Here is a 26,617-nt window from a genome sequence, read left to right as displayed (position 1 = left end):
TTTTTTTTTTTTTTTTTTTTTACTCGTGGTTTTAGAGGTCTTAGTCAATGGTCAGCTGCCTCAAAGTCAGAAAATCATGACAGAAGGACATAGGTAAGGAGAGCTGCTCAACACATGGCATCCAGTAAACAGCAAGGAAATAGTCCACAGAGAAAGGTCCCGTAGACTAGATATAGTTCCCAAGGTCACATCCTCATGGCCCACCAGGGCAAATCCATAATGTGCTTTACTAATATTCTGGACATCTCTCCAACCAATCAAGTTGACAATCAAGATTAACTATCACAATGTGGTACATGATTAGAAACATTTTAGTATATGTTCTGCCCAAATGAGCACATGGTTACAAACATTTCAGATTCCTGAGAAATAGTTTGTCTTGAATAAAAGATGTATCAGTGCATTAGGTTTAATTCATCTTTAGAACCCCAGGTGAAAAGGACAGATCTATTAAATTATTTTTTAAAAAACACATGGAAAAGGGCTGGGGATTTAGCTCAGTGGGTTCCACCGCCTGCCTTGCAAGTGCAAGGTCCCACATTTGCTCCCCAGAACAACAACAACAAAAACTGCATGAAAATATAAAATTTGAAACCTGAAGTGGGAAATATTTTATCCTCATATGTAATATATGGTTTGACTAGGTTGGGGCTTCAAAATTAGAAGTAATTTTCCTACAAATTTTGAAGGTATTACTTAAATATTTGGCCTGCTTCCAGTTTTATTGACATCAATAGTCAGTCTCACTCATTGTCCTGAAGAGACTGGTGCCATGAATTATTTGCAAAAAGGTTATTTAGTTTAAACAGGGTTAATTCTCAATCCTCATTACCATTGGTTTGTGATTTGACTTACTTGGTTCTATAGCACCATCACTTGTTCTCAGGTTTTCATTGTCAAATTTGTGTTACCTCTATAGTTCAAAATTACTTTCTTATGATGTTGAATTTTAGGAGGGAACATCTTAGTTCAGAATCTTCATTTTGTCATAATCTGAAACCTTTCTGGGCTTTATAGATACATTACTTGATTTGTCACTCATGACAACTTGATTATATAGGTATTTTTATTAGCACTTTATAAATGAGGAAATATAGCAGAGATTCAGAAAAACTAAGTAAATTGTCCTAGTGCTAGTGAGATAAGAGATATAACTCCCATCCTGATATGTCAAGTTTGTGTTCTCCAAAATTGAAGGATGAATTCCAAGGAATAGTGGAGGTTAAGAGTGGGAAAGATGTTTTGAGAGAGAGAGAGGAGAGATAAGACACTCTCAACAGGGGAGTGCAGGTGCTCAGTGGAATGAAACACACACAATTGGGAGCTGGGGAATAGGTATGAGAAATGTGAAGAGCTCCTGAGAGATAGGAGTTCCAAATGCGTTGCTGCCAAGGTGATCTCTCCAAGAATATTTTATAGGACAAAGTCACAAGGCAAATGCAACATGTCTCAAACTATAATGAACCAATAAGATTTAAGTATAGACACTTAGCTAATATTAATCCAATAGTGAAGCAGGACATGTAGCAATGGCATATCGATGACATCATTAATCTTGGTCAATAATCTATAGTCTTATTAGTCTCGTCTTTAGTCTTGGTCTTCTTAGTCTTAGTCTTAGTGTGTAGGGAGGATGGCCTATTCCTAGTGAGATAATGATCTGTTTCTATGAGAAATTCCAGAAGGGTGGTACCAATTACAGTATAATCTCAAAATTCCATTTATCCCCTAGGAAAGTATGTAAAACTGGCCATTATGACTTTAATATCAAGGTCTTGCCTTCTTCAGATGCACCTTCAGACAGTTTTGATGTGTTCTCCTCTTCTGCACTGACTCTCTTGAGGGCCTTGCCCTGCCTGACTACCTATTAATTTCTATCTAATTTAGCGACCTGTAATACTAGGATGGAACTGAGTATCTCCAGTTGAGAAAGCTAGACAGTTTAATTTCCCACTTACTCATTATTAGAATAATGCTTTTTGTGATGCTGTGTTCTTTATACCTTGAGATCTGATGGTTAAACTCCCATAAAAGCAAACCACTAAGTAAGCTGTAGCTGAATATTGTTCAGCTCAGTGAGTACAGTAGAAAGTAAGAATTTTGATCAAAAAATAAATCTAGGGTATTTAAAGAGAACAATTGATTAGAGCCTTATAACTTGAACTAAAGTAGTGTAGGGCAAATGGATTTTAGTAAAATTAAAAAATGGTTCTTTAGAATTTTAAAGATTAAGTATAAAAAGATAGGGTAATAGTATCTCATTGTGAGAATAATAAAGTACCTGTTAGGTTTAATGATGTGTAGGGGTCATACTAGTCGCTTAGCTTTAACCATAGTTGACAAAAGGTATTTTGATTTGTTACTCTGATAATAAAGTTTCTTTTTGAATAGAAGAATTTTAAGAAGGAAAAAACTCATTGGTAGATTTTATATTTTGTAAAGTTTGAATGTAATGAAGAGAAACTATAGCAGATCATCTGTCCGAAGGGAACATGTGTTGTAATGTACACCATTATTATGGTGTCATTTTAATCTTCTGTGTTGATTGGTTTGCATTGACACTGTCTGTGTGATGCATATATCCCTACTAGAAGTAAAACTTACATGTTTATTTTCTACTGTAGCTGTTGGAATCCATCAGAACTGTGCTTGAAAGAATATCTTTCCTTATGAATTTTTAAAATGGTTGAGGCAAGCAGCAGATTAGATATAAATCGAGAAGCTTTAGAAAAGATAAAAAGTGTTATGTTGATATCCACTTTTGAAGTAAGCAAAAACTGGAATGCAAGTCAGAAGAGTAGGAACGTGTGGCAGCTACTACAAAAACATAATAGATCTCATAAAAGGCTTGCCTTTTTGAGAAAAGAGAAACTGACCTTATTACCTCATCCTGAATCGTTAAGTATTGATCTTGCTTTGTTTTTCTAAGGCAGCATTTCAGTGCAAGGCATTATTACACCTTTGATAAAAGGGAAGAACATTAGCAGAATAGCCTTTTTTTATGAGTTCTTAAAAAAAATCAGCAGCGTGACTTAATGCCTTTCCTGTCAGTCTCTTTCTCTATCTGTTTATTGCTGATTTGACAGTCTCTAGTCCTCCTTTGCTGTTAAATGTGTGTGTCCTTTGTTTGTGCTGGTGGATTTTACTACATTTGAATGTTAGAGAAAAGTCTGTCTTTGCCAGATTGGTCTAATTAACCATCTGGGTGAGAATATACATTAAATAGACCTTCTAAATGATGAAAGAAGAGAGCTCACAACAACGTAGATTTTCTTCATGTACTGGGGTTTCTCCTGTTTTATTTTCTCCACGAATTGATGGCCGAAAGCTTGTCCGGAATGCTTCATTTGGAGGATACAATGAACTTTCTCCTGTGCCAGGTTTGTTTGCTTAATCTTGCATTCTTGTCTTAATTTCTTGAAGACTTTTCATTAAAATAAAATAAACATTTTAACATCTTAAAACTGTTTTGTTGCAACAAAACAATTCTACAGTGAAAGCTTAGGTTTCAATAACAGCTTCTCTGAGGCTTGTCTTTTCCGTATTTTCTCTTACAGTCTCTTCAGCTAAAACTTCAGAATGAATGAAGTAGAAATTTTGAGTACTTAAACAGCATAAATTTTTGGTTTAACTATGAAAGTAAATATTAGGACCCTTTGACAAAACTAAAGCCTTTCTGAATTTAAAATAAATTCAAAACGCAAAGAAATTACACTGAAGATTTTAGTGGATGGAAATCAGATGTTTAACATTGATATTTGGCCATTTTCTGCAGAATAGTAACTACAGCATAATTGATGTTTAGTATAACCTTTAATCTTACTACTGTATTATAATTTCAAGTCCTGACAAATACAAAGTTTTCTCCTTAAATATAATATTTGAAACATCTCACTTTCTTCTCATTGTGTGCATTTATGTGTGATTAATTTTTGCTAAGAAACCAGGTTTTTTAGGTAATATTTTGCAAATGAAATTAGGCATTTTGCAGCCATGACTTAGGCATTAAATAATTGGTCTGTGAGGTGTAGACATAATTAATACTTTATTATTTGAAAAAGATATAGCAAATATTTAGATGTATATTTTTAAATGTAAGTACTCTTATGTTTTCCTTTCATATTTTAAACTGCTTTATACCACAGTTCCATTCCTCTTAATATTATAATTTTATTTTAAAATAAAAATATTCTTCAATACGCATGACAGAAATGTTGACTGAGACTGGTACTTGCTTTAACCATTTATGTTTCTCTGGCACTTTTATTATTAAATCTGAATTAAATTTTCTGTTTTCACACTAACCTTTGTCCTTGGCCTTTTGTGGATATTCATGCTGATAAATGACATGTCTGTTCTTCTGAGATAGTGAAGCATCTTATACAGAATGTTCACCTGGGCAAGTAGATAAATTATTATAATTTATTTATTTCATTGTCTTTTTTAATAGTGTTTTCCATAGGAGTTAGAAACCATAGTTCTGAACTGTGCCTAGGTAGTTTAAGCTATAAATAGCATTCATAATCTGTATTCAGTCCTTTTAGCATAACATGGATACTATCAGGTTCCTTTCTTATGTTCTGTAAATATATCTTTGTTCAGAAGCCACTTTGAAAATACAGCATACTGACATTTTTAAATATGATTACAGTGTCTTTGTTTTTACGATGAGACTTAGTTCCATTTCTGAATTTGTCTGTCTCCTTGATTGTATTTTTAAGCCATTTGCTAGCACATGCTCATTACTGACCTTCATGCCACAAATCTACTTAGTATAATCATGTGACCTTGATAAATAGTAAACTTCTTAAAAGTTTGGTGTTCACTTAATTAGGTAATTAAAGACATTATTGTCAGTTTAAGTAGTCAAAGAATATATTTGAGATCACTGTGATAGATGTGTTTTACAAGAAGGAGTAAATTATTTGCTTTGTTTCCCAATTCTTGAAATAGGAAAAAAGTATATTCATAGGAATGATTACATATCCTCTGTAATACAACCACCTATAGTAAAAAGCTTTTTAAAATATCTGCTTTACTATATTAGCTAAATATTAGAATGAATTTTAAGTATATCAAAGAAGTGGCTTTTTGTTATGTATTTAAGTTAAAAGTAACACTTTGCATTTTACTTTTCCTTAGAAAACCTTTCTCAGTCTGTCTCTCTCTCTTTCTGTCTCTTTCTCTATCTGCCTTTGTCTCCCCCTTTCTCTCTCTCCTCTTTCTCCCCTTTTCTCTCTCCCTCCCCTCCTCTCTGTGAGGGTTCACCCTCCGTAATAATCTGTATTATAGAGATGGCACCCATGCTCAAGTGTTACTTGCAATGAAACCATGATCATTTGTTAGGTTATGCATTTATGGTTTTTAAAAGGTATATTAGATTACACATTTTAAAATTTTAGAAGTAAACATGGCATCCAATTTGTTACCAACTTATACAGTTTTTAAAATATAAGTAAGATTCACACCCTTCTTTTCTTACAATTAAGTATGGAATGTGAATATGAAAACAAATAATTGCAGTATATTGCAGTGCATACTGTTGTACAGGTATGTGTAAAGCATATATCTCTGAAAATGGAACTATCTGTGCAAGGCTTTCCAGACAGGTGGTTTGGTGTCCTGAGCCCCATAATGGTGTTGGAAAAACAGCATAAATTTTAAAGTTAGATCCAAGTTTTAATGTGCTCTGGTACTGCCACTTATTGAATTAGTTAACTTAATTTCTTTGAGCCTCAGAGCTTTTTTTCAGCTATATAAATATGGTTAGTATTTGCATATGTGATGTATGGTAAAGACTATTAAAAAATGTAAGATGGAATCTCTCATGTTACCTTTTACTCATGAGGGTTCCCACAAATGGGTATTGGTTGTCTTATTCTTATTGTTTTCTTTAATATTATGGAGTGCCTTATCATTATTGTTGACAAATGAATTAAAATTAACTAGATTAATTTAGAATAAGTCAAAGGAATATAAAGTAAGTACGAAAGGATGGCAAAGCAGGAAATGTCTAATAAACTGAAAAACTTGGGAAACGTATATTTTTATCTTTTCATTGATCTATAACTTACATATGGTTAAATTGCGACTTTTTGAATTTTTAATTACATGTAAATATTTATAACCACTTCCTAGATCTTCTGAAGGTTCCCTCATGCCCCTTCCCATCAATGCCTCCTATAGCAAAAGTAAATCACTTTCAGCCTCTAATCTCAGAACAGATTTTATAAATGGAACCATATGTACCTTCTTTTCCTTTTTTTTTTTTTGGTTAGGAATAGATGACTTATTTTACTCAATATATCTGTTGTTTTGTTCCTTTTCATTGTGTAATATTCTATTACAGAACCATACTATAATGTATATTCTATTAATAGTGGTCTGAATCATTTGCAGCTTTTTGACTGTTAGGAATAAAGCTGCTGTGATTCTTCCACCTTTCTTTTAAATAACACACATACTCATAACTTTTGTCAAATAGTTTTCCACTATTTTACTTTAAAGATCCACTAACAATAAATAGAGTTCCAGTTATTTCCTGTTGTCATCCATACTAGCATGGTATTATTTCCTTAGTTTTAATTCTCTTGATAGTAATGTAGATTCTATCTCACTTGTAGGAATGAAGAGGATAGATGTGAAAGATTTTAGTACTCCAGTCATTACAAGCAAATTTGGTTGGGGGGACCTATCTTAACTAATAGGGTCAACAATATATTCCAGACTTTAGGATTTTGTCTTTAAATATAACTATTTTAATAAAGAAAGAATCTTAAAATAATACTAAATTCTCACACATGGTGGAAAATGAGTAAAGAGCCAAGAAGTATTTTGGTAGAACCCCTTTGGCTTCTAATAAATATATTTAATAACAGATCTTGTCAGATAAGATTATTTTACACTTGGGAAAAGTAGCTTGGTCTGGTCTTACAAAGAGTCCTTAGTGTGACAATTTTTGCTTTGTTTCCTTGGAATTTCTCATGAAACTTTATGGACAGTATGGCAATATTTTCACTTTAGAACTTTAACCATTTTTGTATATTCTGTGTTCTTTGCATTTCACACTGATCATCTAATTTTTAACTTTTTAAATTAAAAGCATTTGACCATTTGTAAGACATTTTAAAAAGCATTTTTATTTACCTGTCTATAATTTTGAGTAATTTGGAGTCATTGGGAGCATCTTTTAAGGTAATAGTATAATTTATAAATTTTAGGTGTAGAGTCCTAAAATGGGATTTATTTGGATTTGACAGGTAATACATAATCTAGATTTATGAGTGTCTTTTTTCAATATTTGACACTTCTTATAAGACATACCTATATTTAAAAAATCTATTCTGACTTATACCCTTGTTGTTTTTATTTACTGTAGTATTAAAATATGTGAATATAGACACAGTAAAGAGGCATTTTTTCTACTCTGATTCATGGATTGATCTAGATTCTGCTGAAACCAGGACACTAGAGAATTGAAGTCTGTTCTTTTGAGAACAAAAGAAGAGACTTTTCTATTTCCAATCTATATTTTTAGAAAAATCCTGTTCTCTTGCACATGTGTTTAGAAAATCTTTGAAGTAATTCATAATTTGCTAGTAAGAATTTTTGTTTATTTGTATAAAAATTTTTAATTTTAAAAATTGAATTATGTAACTTTTTGGCTTGCCTTAATACTAAGCTCCAACTTCCTATAAGTTTTCACTTAAAATTTCATGCTGCATTTATGAAAAAATTTTCACCCTACTGCTAGGATTGAGTGATTCTTCTTCTTTCTTTTTCATAGTATAAAAGTAATTGAGTAAAATATCTGACTTACAAAAATAGAGTAGATTTGTTTTAGTTATTATAAACCAAAAACAGAATAAGAGGTACTGTCATTGATGTGTTAGAACTAATTTTGAAATGCTTCAGACAATGGTAGTATAATTGTATATATATTTTTAGTGCAGAACAAATAATTTTATAGTTAATATTACCTCTCCTCAAAAGTAGAAAGAAGGGCCAGGGATTCAGCTCAATGGCTCTGTGCCTGCCTCACAAACACAAGGTCCTGAGTTCAATCCCCAGTACGGGGGTGGGGGGGAGTAGAAACAATCACATTAAAATGTATACTGTTCTTTTAATATTTGATGCACAAATTTTATTAACATTCTTTAATTGAATGTTTTTCGTTAAATTTATTGGTACTTTTTAGGTATACAGTACAGTTACATTCATTGGGATCTTGTACCTTTATATGATGTATCTTGGTTCTTATTTTTTCCCCATTCCTCTGCCTTCCCTTCACCCTCTCCACCCTTCCCTATTTACAACGACTTTGTTTCCATTCTTTTCTTTTCTCATATTTTTTCTTTTCCATTCTTTCCATTCCCCTACCTCTTTAATTGTATTGTTATAATAATTTAATAATAATTTGTTAATTGCTTCAGCATTCAGCTGACTAGCATTCAGCTATTTTAATATGTTATGTGAATGCAAAGCTCCTATGTGTGTTTATCCTGCTACACTCATGTATTTTATGTTCAACCTTTTAGCATTTGTTTAGCAATAGACAATGATAAAAGGTTCAACATTAATAAGTATATACTGTGTGTCTCAAGTACTATGCTAAGTGGTTTTTTCTTTTCCTTTTTTTCCCTCCTCTTTTTTTGGTGTGGGGAGTGAGCAACATAAGGATAAAGTCTCAGTGTGTGGCTCAGGCTGACCTCAAACTCCTGGGCTTGAGTGCTCCTCCTTTTCCAGCCTCACAAGTATACGCTTGGGGCTACAAGTATATGCCACTGCAGGATTATTTCTCAAAGCCCTTGTTCCAGGCTTATTTCTCCGATCTTTTAAAATCACCTGTATTCGAAAATATTTCTATTTTCACAGTGGTGTGAAAGCATACTTGCTTGGGTCTGTCATTTGCCCTTTTTAGAAACCATGTCACTAGAATAAAAGGTTTATAAGGGCTGATTTCATATGAAGTTCTGTAGGAGCAAGAAAATGGCCATTTAGCTTGATTTTGGTAGGCTCGAGGAAGAACTTCATTGCCTCCCTAAGCTGTAATTTATTCTAAATAAGTATAGTAGAGATGACTCTTTAGAAACCTATAAACTATTACAGTAAAAAACTGTGTACAGCCTAGACTTCCTGCACTGATACACATCAAATATAGTCTGTATCTTAAATCGAAACAAAGTGTGACGCATGCCTGTAATCCTGGTAATTGGAAGGCTAAAGTGGGAGGATCATTTGTTCTAAGCCAGCCTGGCTACATGGCAAGACACTGACTCAGAAAAAGCAGAAAAAAAGAAAAACAAATATATGTAATTATATATATACCAAAATATTCATTAAAATGTGAATATATATTCACTAAATTTTATGCATATAAAATGTTGACATTGATAACTATATATATTAAAAAATAATGCTGAGATATTGACTATTTTTTCCCAAAGGTTTTGAAAGGGGGAGGGAAGATATTTCTCAAAATAGAGATGAATCTTCACTTTGCATGTCAAAGAGCAAGGTAAGCATATTGTTGTTCCAAATCTATGATCATTATATTTTTTAATATTTACAGTGCAGGAACTGAAATTCTATATAGTTTTTATGGGATATTTCTTATGTTGATATGTCTAAGCCAAGTAGTATGTATGGAAAAATTAAAGTTCTACTGGAAATTATTTAAGTACTGCTGGTTTCTCAGAAACACAGCCAGTTGGTAGCCAGTGTTTTCTCCAGAGTGATATTGTTTCTGATATTTTAGCCACAGTAATACTTCTCAGACTGGAGTCTGGGGATTCCATTCAGAGATATTCTAAGGTTCATGTCTTTTAAAAGGAAAAAATTCTAAGTTTTTTTAGTTCATTTACTTGACAATCTAAACATTTATATTTTATCAGTTAAAGGACAAAGATCTTTGCAGTAATAGCCTGCAATTAAATTATTTTTCTTAAAATAAGACCTATTTCTTAAATCAGTCTTTCTCAAACTGGGATATTTATTCTTAGATGTGTTGAGATTTATTTCTTTAAGAAAACATACTCAAATTTAAGAAACACTATAATGATGTAGCAATTTCCTACACTGAATTTTCTAAAATTTGTCACAGGATTTGAGTTTTGACTGTTTTTTCTGATCAGATTTAGTAGCAACAGAAAAAGCTTTTGGAATAAACTTGAAAGACTAAGAAAACCTATTTCCTTTTTTTGGTCCTCGGAATTGAACTCAGGGCCTTGTGCTTGTCAGGCAAGCAATGTATAGAACTATATCCCCAGCCCAGAAAATATTTCTTTTTTTCTTTTTTTTTTTCTTTTTTTTTTTTTTTTTTTTGGGAGGATTGAAATTGGACCCTTGCACTTGTGAAACAGATAGTGGAACCTGAGTCAAATCCCTGGCCCCTAGAAAACCTATTTCTTACACCATTAAATTCTCTGCTCTTCTCAGCAATAAGATATTTTCTTACTACCTTCTATTTTTGTTGTTGGGAATGGTTAAGAAGATTGTGCAATCGCTTCTCGGCCTTTTGGCTAAGATCAAGTGAAGAAGATTGTGCAATGTTTTTATATATGATTTTATGGAACTATTAGTTACATTTAACTTTTCAAGTATTCCTTACATGAAGGTCCATCTATCATATGTGTATTAAGGATGGAAGTTTAATAATACATCATACATATTTATATAATTTATACATGAAATGCCTTGATTGTATGGGGAGAAAAGGTTATTTTTCTCACCCATTGCAGGCTTCGTGGCTAATACCCCTATAACAAAAGACAGATTGACAAGAGAAAAAGCATACAGTTTTATTTAATATAAATTGGGTAACAAGACAGTGGTCAGTAAAGTTTATGAAAAGAAAGTTATTTATTAAGATATTTAGTAAAAATGGTTTATGGTTTTTTAATTTTTGGTCTGTTAAAAGTATGTTGTAGGCCAGGCGTGATGGCCTTTGCCTGTAATCCCAGCACTCTGGAGGCTGAGGCAGGAGGATCACTGTGAGTTCGAGACTAGTCTGGGCTACATAGTGAGTTCCAGGTCAGTCTCAACTATACAGTGAGACCCTGTCTCCAAAAAAACAAAACAAAACAAAAAGTAGGTTGATACAGGAAACTGATGTAGTAATGTATAAAATATATAACGTTTTCACTGGTTCATTATTTTGTCAAAAGTAGACCATGTAACAAGGACTCCTGGGATTTGTGGTAACACATTCATTAACTTTTTTGTTGGGGGGACGGTACTGGGGATCGAACTCAGGTCCTTGTTCTTGTAAGGCAGGCGGTGGAACCACTGAGCTAAATCCCTTGGCCCACTCATTAACTTTTAAGCTAATACTGTTAGTATTCTTCATTTAATAATATGTAAGCATATTACAGTACACATGTCCTATTAAATTGTGGAAAAGCAAATGTCATGATAATTTTAAGATATCCTCTGATACTAGCCATTACAACTTTGAGTTCTCAGCGCCAAGGAAAAGACAGAGACCTGTTAACCTAGAGGAATTTTGTGAAATTAGTTTGGTATCACAATGTACAACATAATTTTGGGAATAAGAGATTTGATGTTTCAAGCTTAGTACTTAAAATCAGTAACTTCAGCAAAATTTTAATCAAGTTGATCCTCCCTTTCTATATTCAGAGTTTTTTGCAGTTCGTTTTCAATATAGTCAGCCAGTACTATCACCATAAACTGGTATTTTGTACCAAGTAGCACAGACATTTTTATTATATGAGAGAAATTAGACAACACCTGCCATGTTTATTTTAATTTTATTAGTAGATCAGATGTTTTATTGAGTCTCTTCTTCAGGTGAGATACTGAATATTATTGATGAGTAAACATGATGCCCCCTTCATGGGTCTGATAATTGAATGAGGAAGTTATACTCAAAAGCTTTTTATCCTTGATTGTATCTAGTGATATACAAATCTGGACATTCTACTTTTTTTTTTTTTTGGTACCGGGGATTGAACTCAGGACTTTGTGCTTGTGAGACAGGCAGAGGTACCACTAAGCTAAATCCCCAGCCCTGGCCATTCTACATTTAAAAGTCACCATTCAGATCAAGTTGTTTATAAATTCTTAGTTCTAGTAATATTGCTAAGAACTCTTTAAGTGCTGTCTCCTGTATCTAATGCTAGGAAAAATTTAAATTATAGGACACTGAAGGAATATGTTTGATTTTGTTCTAAGATTTATGGAAACAGTTTTTAGTTTTGTGCTCTTCTACCCGGTGAAAGATCGTGAGCATTCTGGATTAGGAGATCTAGGATCTTATCACTGCTATTAATGATTGTGAGTTTGGAAAGTCAATTTCCTCAATTTCCTTTTATGACTTGTAAAATGGTGATAAAAGCACTTGGTGTGCCCATTTTTTAAGATCCTTATGAAAATTAATATATTTCCTGTTTCTGGGACAAAAATACTTGATTCCATAATTTAAAGGAGATATTTTACATCTATACTGTAACAAATAAAAATAGGAAATATAAAAGTCTGAAAGCAAAAAAGACATTGATAAGAATTTAGGTACATTGGATACCTAAGAAGAAAGAGATCCTGTGAATATTGTGATTTGATATGGTACAATTTAGAATGGTTTAATACTAGTTTCTGAAGATTATATTTCTTCCTAGTTCAGGAGGCAAACTAGTTGGGCAGTGTATATAGCAACTTGTTAAAATTTAGGAGGTTTGGTTTTTCACTTAGAATATTTCAGCTGTTAAAAAGTAACATTGCAGGCTGGGGCCTTAGCTCAGTGGTTTCACCGCCTGCCTTGCAAGCACAAGGACCTGAGTTCTGTCCCCAGTATCAAAGAAACAAACAAACAAAGCATTGCTTTGGCAGTTTTTGTCTAGAGAATTAACTAAATTATTGTGTATATTCTTAGAAATGCTCTGAAAAAGTAGAATGTGAAACTTCAGAAACAATCTTATTTAACTTTACATTGCAGATGATTATTACTTTTGAGTATTTATGGGTTCAACATGGATTTGTTTTTAAAAACAAATACTCTAGGGTTGGGATATAGCTCAGCAGGGCAGCAAATGTCTGGCAAGTTTCAATTCCTGGTATCAAAAAAAAAAAAAAGAAAGAAAGAAATGCTGTATAGGAAAAAACAATTTTTAAAAATCTGCATTTGGTTAAATCATAATTCTAAATGATAAGAATTTGAGAAATTAACATTAGATTTTATATGACATGTATAGATTAAGTGAAGGTTTTGTTACTTATGTTCTGTTCATTTCTATGTAATTTCAGTCTGAATCGAAACTTTATAATGGCTCAGAAAAAGACAATTCAACTTCAAGTAAGCTCACAAAAAAAGAATCTCTTAAGGTTAGTTTCTATAGATACTTCTGGAAAGTAACTTACATTGTACTTTGTTTATGCTTTTAAAAATAGGCTGTTGGGGTGGGGGATTTAGCTCAGTGGTGCTGTATAAGTGCAAGGTCTGGAGTTCAATCCCTAGTACCAAAAAAAAAAAAAAAAATGTAGGCTACGGGCCAGGGATTTAGTTCAGTGGCACCGTGCCTGCCTTGTAAGCACAAGGTCTTGAGTATTCCCTCCCTCAAAAAATAGATTAATAAATATATGTGCATATTCTTGTCCTTAAAGGAGGAAAACATATCCAGAGAGACATATAGACAGGCACACATGAAAGTGTTAACATTCGTATGGTGCATTAGGTTGTCAAAGACTGCTTCAAAGAAACATGCTTCTCTGAGAAGGATGCTTCAGGCTTCAGTGGCCAAATTGGGGGTGGGGGCCTAAGGACATGCAATCTTGTTACAGAGCTGAGCAGGCGTATCACCACCTGATGCAAATCTCTGGCACCCATTAAAATTTCAATTTTCTAACCACTAGATTTTGGGCTGAATTTGGTCCGTATTTTGTTTGAACTATATGATGTTTTAAAAATTCAAGCTAGCAATTAAAAGGCCAAATTTAACTTCTCTAAGGAAATACATATTATTGGACCTGCCTTCCTGAATACGAACAGAACCTGAGGCTTTGGATTGCAAGCTTTCAACTGGTCATTGCCTTGTTTGTTTAACACATTTGTGTTCATGCTTAGTCCTATTTGCATTTGCAGTCTCATTAAATCTATTAGTTCCAACATGAGTATTTTTTAAAATCAAAAGTCTAAAGTTTCTTTGGATATGAAATTATAAAAATATTACTGTATATATAATGTCCATGAAATGCAACTTTTTGTGGAATATATTTATACTGCAATTTTTTAAAAATGTAGGCACTAATAAACCAGGCATGGTGGCGCACACCTGTAATCCTAGCACTTGGGAGGCTGAGGCAGGAGGCTCACTGTGACTTTGAGACCAGCCTGGGCTACATAGTGAGTTCCAGGTCAGTCTCAACTACATAGTGAGACCCTGTCTCAAAAAAAAAAATCAAACAAACAAAAAAAAATGTAGGCAAAAATAGATTGTCTTTACTCTTACCCTCACACAATAAAGTATTAATAAGACTGAATTAATCCATTGCTGCTTTCTTAGCAATCTCAGAAATAACATGCTTGAGGTAAATCTATTGAATAAATTAATTACATTGTCATGGTTCCATATTTATTTCTTACATTTTAGAATCAGGAAAGAAAACAAGACTTCTGTTTACAAACAATTGCAGTATTGTTTATAATAGGCAAAAATTGGAATCAAAGTAGATTTCTATCAGTAAGTGAATTCATTAAGAAAAATGATAGAAATAATTTAACCTAGTAAGTAAGAGCATAGCTTTGGGAGCCAGTCAGCTTCGATTTGAATCCTGATTCCTCAACTATCTAGCTGTGTGATCTGAGCCTGTTGCACTATCCACCTCACTTTTCTCATCTGTTAAAATAAGGTTAATAATAGTTCTACTTCAAAAGATTATTGTGATGATTAAGTGAGGTAATAGTAATACAGCTTAAATCCTTAGAAAAGTGACTGGTTCACAGGTTGCACCCAGTGTTAGCTTTCTCATTATTTTGATACTAGGAATCCTATAGAGCACTTAAAAGAATAAGGTAAACTGGAGGTGGTGGGGAACTCTGGGAGGCTGCATAAGAAGGATCACAAGTTTGAGCCCATCATGGTCAAACTAGCAACTGAGTGAGAGACTGTGTCAAAATAAAAAGTAAAAGGGGCTGAAGACAGAAGTCACTATGAAGGCTCTGGATTCAATTTTCACTACCAAGGAATTGAAATATATGAATAAAGTACTCCTGGGAATTCTCCAGAAAATATTGAATGAGAGGACTTTTTATATATTAAAAAGACATAGAGCTATATATTTGTATAGATCATATAAAGAGGCTTAAAAGGCAGTGTTTTAAAGAAGATTAACAGTAGCCAGTTCTGGGAGTTGCATTAAGATGTGGTAATAATAAAAATAGCTTTTAGCTTTCTTTTACTTGAAGTGTTTACTATGAGATTATATTCATGCATTGTTGGATAATTTAAAGAGATAGTACTATAAAAGGTACTAGTAATGAGAAAATCTACATTTTAACCCAAGTTGCCTAAAAGTTCCTCCCAGCAATAAAACAATTAAATATATTATAGCTTTCCATAATTCTAAGATGCTAGAATTCTAAGCACATTGAGAATCTTATGTTCTACATTGTGTAGACTAAAAAATTGAAAAGAACTTGATTTTTATATTGTTTTTAATTTTTTAAATTATTTATATAAAATAGGTACAAAAGAAAAATTACCGAGAAGAGAAGAAAAGAGCCACAAAGGAGTTACTCAGTACAATCACAGATCCTTCTGTTATTGTTATGGCTGATTGGTTGAAGGTTGGTGTGTATTGAATCTCTATTTTTCACTGGGAAGGAAACTATCCATTATATTCCAGAGGATCTTATGTTCCAATCTAAGTTATGATTTGAAAAGCAGTAATTATTAGACAAATATTGGTGTTTCTTTAGCCAATTCTTTGGGCCTCTGGTTATTTTTATTTTTACTTCCTTTTTCCTCATCCCTATCGCTCTAGCCTTTTTCTCATTCCCATCTGAGGGATAACTGATAGGAATCTTTCAAACTAATTCTAACTTTAAGAATGAATTTATAGCTGGGTGGGTGCATGCCTATAATCCCAGCAAGCAGGAGGCTGAGGCATGAGGATCCTGCTAGTTTGAGGCCGGCTTGGGCTATGCAATGAGTTCAAGGCCACCCTCAAAAAAAAAGAATAAATTTGTAAGACTCTTAACTGCCAGAGAGTTTTAGTATCTGGCATTTGCCTAGGAATCAACACTGCTCTGAAGACTTTCCACTTTGCTCAAGAGTTGGTAAAACTTCTAACTTCATAACCCTTATAAGATCTACTAGAAATTTTCTCACTAATATATGAGTCTGATGATAGTTGGCCTTACAAAGTTCAAGAAATTCTTAAGAGTTACCTTCAAATTTTTTTGCTAAAAACCACTTCCAACTTATTTTGGTACTACTTGCTACTTACAAGTGCTACTTAATCTCACGTTTTCATAGCCAAACCCTCTGACTTACTGTCTGTTTATATATTTATTTATTTACTTATTTATTTATTGAGATAGGGTCTCGATCTGTAATTCAAGCTGGCCTTGAACTCACTCTGTAGCCCATGCTGGCCTCAAAACTCTTGGCAGTCCTCCTGCTTCAGCCTCACAAGTGCCAGGATTATAGGCATGTGTCACCAAACTGGGCTCTGACTGTCTCTTTATTTTTTATTTTTTTGGTATCGGGTACTGAACTCAGGACCTTGTGTGTGCAAGACAGGTGGCAGAACCACTGAGCTAAATCTCCAGCCCGTGACTCTTTTTAAACATTACCTTCATTCTGATAATTGTCCTTTGTTTTCTAGCATTACACCTCTAAGATCCAGAATGTTATCTCAGGGTAACTCTCTTCTTTTTTCTTCTCTTGTTTCACCATTTCTTTTACATATATATATATACATGGGTTTTTCTTATAGATTTTATCTTTTCTGTATGCCTGGTTCCAAATTCTCCCTTTATAAATTTTTCTTTGGAATTACTGGGATCTGCCTGTGGGAAAAGCGGGCAGGAAAGCCATATTTATTTCATAATTCTCCTAAGTACATTGAGAAAACATGTTATACAGTAAGTGAAAGTGAGAACAATTCCTGTTTTTAATCTAAATATTCTATTAGCATCCATGTAATTTAGTCCCTAGAAGCTATTCTAGTGGATTACAGATAAAAAGTGATTTTTTTCCTATTAGGTTTATTGGTACTTTTTAGGTATACATTATGGTCACATTAATCATTGGAAATTTGTACCTGTACATGATATATATTGATTCTTGTTTCTTCCCATTCCCCTTTCCTAAGAGCTTTGTTTCCATTTTTTTCCTTCTTTTTTCATAAAGAGTGATTTTAAAAAGTAGTTGCATATATTTATTGATGTAGCACTACAGATAAAGAACTTTTTATGAGAGATTAATGTAACTTGTGTTTAAAGATTTCCTTCACGTAGGAGAACAAGGCAGGAGAATCATGAGTGTAGACCAGCCTGGACTGCATAATGAAATCCTTCAAGAATTTTATATGGTGCACTTTCTGTACTTACCAGAAATAATTTAAGGAAAGAACTTTTAGGAGCCAAGAAGAAGTTCTTTCCTCTTCCTATCATTCTCCAGATATCCACTGCCTATTGTCTGTTTTCAGCACTGTCATGTGGTAGTAAGGTGAAAATTCAGAAAGAAGAGAATAATAATTTACTTACACAAATACATTTGCAGCTACAATAAATGCTACAAAAAAGAAGACTCTTCAATACCTGGGAAGTCTGTTTTAATGGGCCCTGACCTGGTCCAGAAAATTAGGAAAATTATTATACTTAGTACATTATTTTGAAACTGCTAACTTTGTCTTCTACTAAAATTTAAGATCCTTAGAAGCAGAAACCATATCATTTTACATCTGTTTGCAGTGCTTTTCTTGTAGTGGCTTTTTGAAAAAAGTATGTATGTAATCTAAAATGTGTATGTCATAGAGACTTTACATTAAAACATTCTATTTGCCATTAGTTTGTGTCTTGTGAACCAGAAAGAAAAAAACAAGTATTTATTTTTTGAATAAACTTATTTTCTATAGATTCGTGGTACTCTAAAGAGCTGGACTAAGTTGTGGTGTGTGTTGAAACCTGGGGTGTTACTGATCTATAAAACCCAAAAAAATGGTCAGTGGGTTGGAACTGTTCTTCTGAATGCCTGTGAAATCATTGAGCGTCCATCAAAAAAGGATGGCTTTTGTTTCAAACTTTTCCACCCTCTGGAGCAATCTATTTGGGCAGTGAAGGTATGTAAACACTTGTTGAGGTAAAAATGACCGTTCTGTGAGTAGAACTGATAAATTAATCAAATGACTTATCTCCTTTGCCAGTACTCAAATTCCTTTCTATTTTAAAAAAAGTCCCCTTTTCTGTCTCTATCCACATTACATCAAAAGTCTTTATTTGCCTTGGTAATCTAACATACTACTTTTTCAAAAAATATTTATCAGATTTCTCTTCTTTATAATATTGTATCATGTTTACTGTGTTTTTTCTCTTCATAAAAATGGTAAGATTCCCTGAAATAGAAACTGCCATTTATCTCTGGTATTTCCTGTAATGATATGAATGTGTGATGGGAAGCCTAGAAAAAGCAGCTCTACTTACTCTTCACAGAGGCAGCTTTCTTTCAAGATTGGGCTCTTAACCTTTTTATAATGAAAAAGCATTACTGTGGTTACTCCTGTGCTGTATGCTAACCAAATCAGTCAGTGTAATTTCAGTATCTACAAAATGACTATTGCTTTAGTTTCTAGAAAAGTTAATTATACTTGAATAAAGGATTTTGAACTCCTCCTTAAGGAAAATTACCTGTTGGTACAAAAACAGGCATGTGGATCAATGAAAAGTAATAGAGGATGCACACACAATGCCAGGCACATTTACCTATGTGCTCTTTAACAAAGGGGCCAAAAATGTACAGTGGAGGAAAGAAAGCTCCTTTAACAAATGGTGCTGGGAGCTGGGGATGTAGCACAGTGGTGCCAGCGCCTACATGGCAAGAGCAAGGTCCTCAGTTTGATCCCCAGTACTGGAAAAAAGCAAATACTGCTGGAAAACCTGTCTATCCACATGCAGAAGATTGAATCTAAATCCAAATACTTCACCGTGTACTAAACTAAAATCAAAATGTATCAAAGATCTAAATATAGAACAGAAACGATCTGCTAGAAGATAAAAATAGGTAAAATTCTAGAAAAAACATAGATGTAGGCAAGCACTTTCTGAACAGAACCTCAATTCCACAAGAAATAATATCAAAAGTAAACAAATTCACTATTTTATATCTAGTGCACTGGTGGGTTGAAAATTCTCTGCTAAAATTAAAATTGGGTTTACCTATTTTATCTTCTAGCAGATTTCTGTTTTACTTTTATTTTTACTAGCACATAATGATTACATTTATTGTGGGAAATTGGTTGACACATATACGTAACACATCTCAATACTTGTTTTTTTCCCCCTTCCCTTTCATTCCTTCTTTAGAAAAATTTTTCCAACATCAGATTACTTTATTTGTAAGTCCTTATCAAATTACTTATCATAAATAATAAACACAAGTTAACAGCAAGATTAACAAGCCAAAAATATAGATAAAATTCATAAGACAAAATTGTACTAAATCAAGGAACACTTTTAGATACATTGGTAATACTGCATTTTCCCCCTTTTTTTCCTATTATGTTTTTACTTTGTACTTTATATATTGGGTTTTTCATATAAAGGAAACCATGTAATAATTAAGCTTGTGTGTCTCATTTGTTTCACTTAACATTATGGTCTCAAAGTGTACCCATTTTCCTTCAGATCACTCAAGTTTATCTTCTTTATGACAGAGTAGTACTCCATTGTATATAAAAAACACATGTTCTTTATCCATTCATCTGTTGATGGTTATATAGGCTGCTCCCAAGATTCAACTATCGTGGATTGCACAGGAATAAATATGGGTATGGAAGTGTCTCAGTAATAGGATGTCTTTAATACTTTTGGGAAGATACCTAGAAGGGGAATAGCTGAGTCAATGGAATTTCTACTTTTAGTTTTCTAAGGGATCCCCATTCTGATTCTTTAGTGGTTGTAACAGTTTATATTCCTACCAACAATGAAGAAATGTTCCCTTTTTTCCCTGCAGCCTCTCCAACATTTGTTGTTGTTTGATTTCTTGATGATGGCCATTCTTTCTGGAATGAAATGGAATCTCAGTGTTGTTTTAATTTGCATTTCTCTAATGACCAGAGATGTTGAACATTTCTTCATATATTTATTTGCTATTTGTACTTCTTATTCTGAGAAGTGTCTGCTCATTTCAGATGCCCATTTTTGATGGGGTCTTTAATTTTAAAGAGTCTAATTTTTTTAAGTTTGTTATGTATTCCTGAGATTAGTCCTTTTTCTATTGATTTCTAGGTTCATTGCATTATGATCTGATAATATGTATGCAATAATTTTGATTATTTTACATTTATTTAAGCGTGATTTATGGGCTCTATTTTGGGGAAAGTACCATGTGCTACTGAGAAGGATCTGTATTCTGTTATTGTTAAGTGGAACGTACTGTAGATATATTAAGTACATTTGTTGGAAAGTTTGGTTCAACTCTGATAATTCTTTTTTGAATCTTTTGGTCTGGTTTATCTGTCTATTAGTGGCAGTGAGGTACTGAGGTTCCCCCATTACATTTGTCTTAGTTTTGTGTGATTTTCATGTCCATCAATGCTTGTTTGATGAAGTTGGGTGTGCCAGAATTTAGTGTGTTTTAAGTTTATAATTGTTATCTCTTCTTGCTTTATTGTTCCTGTAACAATATGTAGTGACTTTCTTTGTCTCTTCTGATCAATTTTGGCTTGAAATCCACTTTGTCTGAAATTAAAGTAGCTGTGCCTGTTTTTTTCTGGGCTCCTGTTACATGGAATATTGTTTTCCATTCTTTGATTTTTAATCCATGAGTTTCTCTTTAAATTAAATGTGTTTCTTATGTAGTGCATATAATTGGATTGGTTTCTTGATCCATTCTGCGAATCTGTGTCTTTTGATTGGAGAATTGAATTGAGACCATTTTCATTGAGAGTTATTGACTTCTTCCTGTCATTGCATTATTTTACATTAGCTGGTTTCCTCCCCCCGCCCCCTGCTTTTTGTGCTTAGCTGATCATTCTGCCAAGTATATTTATTCTTTTTCACTTCTTGGCATTGATGGCTTCATTGTCTTTTTCTAGGATAACCTTGATTGTTTTTAATACTGACTTGGTCGTTATCAATTTCTTCAGGTGCTCCTTGTCATGGAAGTACTTTATTTCTAGTCAATTTTGAAGGATATATTTTCAGGGTTATAAGTTCTTATGAGTTTGAAATACTTCACTTCAAGCCCTCCAAGGATTGTGTTTTGAAGTCTGCTGTAATTCTGATGCATTTTCATTTATATGTGATTCATTGCCTTTCTCTAACACCTTTTAAGATTTTTGTCCCTATGCTGTATGTTGATATTTTGAGTATAATGTGACACAGAAAGGTTCTCTTTTGGTCATGGTTATTTGGGATTCTATATTCCTCATTTATATATTTATTTCTTTTTTTATATTTGGGGAGTTTTCAGGTGTGCAGCTTACACTGTTCTGCCTTTTAATGACCTTGGATTGGCTTTGGAATAGTTAGGAGTTTTAGGAGACATTTGGTTGGCTTGTCTTCTCATATTTTTATTATTTTGTGCTGATGTTTGTGGATGCTTGTACTCTAAAGACTTTAGTGCTAGTATAGAGATCCCTTTAGTTGCTTTTCAGTGATGTACTTCAGGTATAGCTAACTATATGTAGGCCCAAGATCTGACCACCTTGATTAATTTGCGATGGGAGGAAATAGTATAATCATTCCAACAACTGAGTTCTCTGAAAATGTATTCTAGAATTGTTAATGTCACCGAGGTAATCTGAGTGTTGACTTACAGAGAAATAGCAACAATTATGTGACTCTGGTAAACAGCTGAAGTAATATTGTTCAAGACAAATTAGATATTAACGTACTATAAGAATCAACTGTGTCCCACTTTTAACCTTAAAGAAGAAATCCACAATTATGGTGTAAACATTAATATAATTGACTTATTATTTTAGAGCTAATATGTACAAAAGGTGATAGCTATATTTCCACTAGTGGTAGAGAGGAATTCAACAGTAATTTTATAGAATAACTATCAAAAGATTAATAAAGCTTTATGGTCATATTATTAAATATATAAAGTTTTGGAACATGGGAATACAGGAGGGAAAATAAGAAACCTTAAGCTATATGATATGAGAAAGAACAGAGAGAAATAGAACAAAGGATCTTATTAGGGAGTAGGATGTTTATAGGTAAAGGTAAGAGAAAAAACTGACAAGAAATAGAAGGTAGACAAAAAAGAAAAAAAAAGAAATTATATGAGGAGTAAAACTAAGAGGAAAAAAATTAGTCAGGCATGGTGGCACACGCCTTTGATCCTAGCACTGAGCCAAGAGAATTGCCAGATGTTTGAGTCCAGCATAGGCTACATAGTAGCATAGTAAGCAAAACCCTGTCTAAGGGGATAAAATTTAAAAGAGAAAAGAGGGAAAAACAGAACAAAAGGAGATAAGCAAGGAAAAAGGAATATTCTCCCCAAACCCCAGGAAACTGGTGAAGAATAAAGGAGGAAAGGAAAAAATTAAATAAGACAAGCCTAAAAACAATGCACACACTAACAAAAACAAACCAAAAAGAAATTTCTCTGTGATTTCAAGTATGTGGTTTTCTTTCATGATCTATAATTTTGAGGCAGTGTTCAAGTCAAGACATGTCTCTGTTCACACTGGTAGATAAAGCAGGAAGTCAGACCCCAGATCCATGCTGGATGCAGGCACCAGCAGGCAGTAGGATTAGGGCAAGGAGGCCAGTGTCGTAATTTTCAAATCCAGAGGTATTCAATCCAGATCCTGGCTTCTGGCTGTGGGGGTAGGACCTGTGTCCTTTAGCTCAAGCCCCTCAAGTCTCTTTCCAGGCCATCTCCCGTGGCTGTCTTTCACCCAGTCATTTTGGGAATGTAACACTGGAAGCCCTGACAGGAAGCTATCCTGCAGCTGCTCTGAATCCTCAGTTCCATCAGTGCTTCTCTAGAATGGCATCGGACTAAGCACTTTCTCCAGGGATATAGCAGGCACTTGGACTGGAGTCCCTCACCAGCTATTGCCTGTAGGAGGACTCACATGGAAGCAGAATCCCGTGCTCTCCCTGAAGCTCCTGGCACCCACTGGTCTGTTCTACTGCTGGCCCTCTGGAGTCCCCAGTTTTTACTTTGTCTCTGCAGATTTCATCTCGCTTTCCCAAGAGCTATGAGCTGGGAGCAAGGGAGAAAGTAGACTGTCCCTTCCCTTCTCTGCATTGTGTTCTGTCTCTCTGATTTTGCTGTAGGTTTTAATGTTCCTATTAGATCATTTCTGGTTCCTGGAGAACTATTTTTCTTTTGTTCTTCCCCAAGTTGTTGTTTTCTAGTGTCTGGATTCTAAATCTTGGAGAGGCTGAGTTGTTATTGTTTACCACTGTGCCATTTTCTCAGAAGTCTGATTTTCTGTTTCATTTATTCATTTATTTATTTATTTATTTATTCATTCATTCATTCATTCATTCATTTATTTGGTACTAGGGATTGATCTCAGGACCTTGTGCTTACGAGGCAAGCGCAGTACCACTGAGCTAAATCCCCAGCCCTCCAATTTCCTGTTTTAATATCTACGCCTTTGATACTTTTTGATTTTATTTTCATACATGGTGATAGATATGGGTCTAGACTCAGTCTTCTACATGTGAATATGGTATGGTTTCTCTTACATGAGAAACTCAAAGTGTAAATAAAGAGCAAAATTAAGGATGAATAATAGAAATTAAGGGGATAGACCTTTTTTCAAGTTGGAAAGGGACCCAGAGATGGAGGGATGGGGAAGGAAGGAAAGGAGAAGGGGAAGAAAAAAATAAAGATGTATTATCCAATTTACCACAATGAATGTAACCACTACATACTACAAACATGTACTAATAAAAAAATAAGTTAAAAAATTAAAATTGGGTTTAATGTATGGTAAATTTTAGGTTCTCTTTAAGATTTGAGCAATATTAAAAAATACTTAAATGACTTTAACTATCACTGTTATTTTCTGTTAAGGAAATATATTTGTTGGAAAAGAAAACTTCCCTTAATACTTGCATTCTCAAGAAGGATGAAATTTAATCTTATTTGCTTTTGAAATTGTAATCTATGCCTTCTGTACATTATTACTGAAAATAGTGGGCAATATAAAGTTAAGAAGTCATAATGCTTACTCTATACTATTTATTTTGTTGTTAAGGGTCCAAAAGGTGAAGCAGTTGGATCTATAACTCAGCCCTTACCTAGCAGTTATTTGATCATCCGAGCTACTTCAGAGTCAGATGGTAACTATAGTTTTTGATGGATTTAATTTTTGGTTTCATTTTTTAAGGTCTTATTTCATATACCAATTTGTGTTATCCTTGGAAAAATCTATTTATTATGATACTTGTAGCAGTAATTATAATTGTAATTATATAATTATATAATAAAATGTAGTTATATAATTGTATAATAATTGTAATTATAAATTGCTTAGAAGACCAAATACATTAACTTGATAGACAAACAGAAATCTGATAGGAAGAAAGCATTGTATAATTGAGCAGTGTGTTAGTACCTTAGAGTGTCTTCTTTATCCCCCATTGACAGATTACACCTTTTTGACTTACTAGTGTTCTTTATGATAACTCATTAAATATTAACTTTTTAGGGATATATTTTATCCTATTTAGATTTTATCATTAAATGTTAATGTAAGATACATATGCACTATTTTGGTTTTATTTTATATATGAAGATATTAATGTACAAATTATTTTATTCCACACTTAATTCATGAAGCAATTATGATAGAACAAGATTTACTTATATGAAAGTAAGATAGCTTTAAAACCTTAATTAATCATGGATTTCTTTTACATTTATAGTTTAGATTAGCTGAATATAGAGAATCTTATAATCTTTCAAAGACTTTTTCAAAGATTATTTTTTAAATCAAAGTAGAATTAAGAAGTTTCAATATGGAAATATTTGTGTGGCTGATGTTTCTGTCAGATCTTGAAACAAACGTGTTTGTGTAAATTTAAGCACTGAAGTATATATGAACATTTTTCTGCTAATAGAAATATGTTTTAATATACAAATAGAGCTATTAATGTTTCTCTTAAGTGTGGCAGTTCATAATAATAGCATTATACAGAAATTTTTCTAACTTAAAAATTTTCATACATGTAAGTACAATGGTTTCTACTCTTTCAGGTAGTTTGTTTACAGTAGAAACATAACCCTTTTAGTATATTTTATGTACCTTGCTGGCACCTTCAAATTATAGTGCATGTCATTGTTCCAAAATTTGGAAAATGAAGTGCATTATTGAATATACCTGTTAATGCTTGCTCTAAACTGTTTATCAGTGGTTTCTGGATGCTTAGTATATAAAAATCATTTGTAAAACAAAGATTGCATTAAGAAATCCTTAACATTATACAATATTTGTTCATATTAACTATTTTAATGCATATTTCTCAAAGAAATAATAGTATGTTTAAAATTAACTGGTAAAAATGGGTGTTCATAGTTTCTTTAATTATACTTCGTATGAATCTGTGTTCTTCTAGGAAGGTGCTGGATGGATGCTTTGGAGTTGGCTTTGAAATGTTCTAGTCTTCTTAAACGTACAATGATCAGGGAAGGAAAAGAACATGACCTGAGCATTTCATCAGATAGCACCCATGTGACTTTGTATGGCTTACTACGTGCTAACAATCTCCACAGTGGTGACAACTTCCAGTAAGTAGATATTATTACTAATTTATAATGATTTCAGAGACCTTGTTGTTCCCTAGGTTAGTTGATAGTCCTAGTATTTTAGAAATAAACATATGATTGAAATTTGCCAATCTTCTTCTCCTATATGGCCTAAGCCTTTAAAATTTGTCTGCTAGGGCCAGGGATTTAGCTCAGTGGTGCCATACCTGCCTTGCAAGTGCAAGGTCCTAAGTTCGATACCTGGTTCTGGAAAAATAAATAAAAAATAAAATAAAATTTTTCAGCTATAATTAAGTATAAACATTTATTTCCTTTACTCAAACCAACCTGAATTACTCTCTTTCCCAAATACAAACATACTGTCTTTGTCCATAATATTCCTTCCACTAAAAATGGTTTCTTATTCACCTGTCATAATCCTATGTATTTTTCAAGATCAGTTTAAAATATTAGATAATTTATGCAGTTTTTTTCTTCCTCTTAAAAATGAAATATGATATTTTTATTGCTATTCCCATTTTTTGTAATGGCACTCAAATTACTTTCTGTACCTGGTATTTCTGGGAGTATTTTATATTGTTAAGTGTTTGAGATTGGAATTAAATCCAGTTTGTGGCTTTATCTCCTGAAACTCATTGTAGTTAATACTAAAAAATTATTTCTTTGGGGAAACTGTGCAGCAGTTCAAAGACTGTTCA

General features: G+C 33.2%; 1 protein-coding gene across 9 annotated transcripts in view; it reads left to right on the top strand.

The window, feature by feature from the left end:
• The window catches only part of Osbpl8 (oxysterol binding protein like 8), a 168,018-nt gene that overhangs the window by 116,220 nt on the left and 25,181 nt on the right, over window positions 1-26,617 (top strand). For 7 of the 9 annotated variants that reach the window (XM_010639539.3, XM_033763787.1, XM_010639540.3 and 4 more), the window contains 6 exons: window positions 9,447-9,517; window positions 13,261-13,338; window positions 15,698-15,799; window positions 18,097-18,300; window positions 24,409-24,493; window positions 25,769-25,940. In XM_010639539.3, the coding sequence (XP_010637841.1) occupies window positions 9,447-9,517; window positions 13,261-13,338; window positions 15,698-15,799; window positions 18,097-18,300; window positions 24,409-24,493; window positions 25,769-25,940 (712 nt within the window). Of the gene's footprint in view, window positions 1-3,219; window positions 3,381-9,446; window positions 9,518-13,260; window positions 13,339-15,697; window positions 15,800-18,096; window positions 18,301-24,408; window positions 24,494-25,768; window positions 25,941-26,617 lie in introns of those variants that run through there. The other 2 variants (XM_010639542.3, XM_033763788.1) reach the window with 2 other exon arrangements.

The sequence above is a fragment of the Fukomys damarensis genome, unplaced genomic scaffold (assembly GCF_012274545.1).
Source record: "Fukomys damarensis isolate Sample0158 unplaced genomic scaffold, DMR_v1.0_HiC HiC_scaffold_15, whole genome shotgun sequence".
NCBI classification, from domain to species: domain Eukaryota; kingdom Metazoa; phylum Chordata; class Mammalia; order Rodentia; family Bathyergidae; genus Fukomys; species Fukomys damarensis.
Note: the sequence above shows the minus strand (reverse complement) of the source record. Positions and strands in the feature narration are given on the sequence as shown.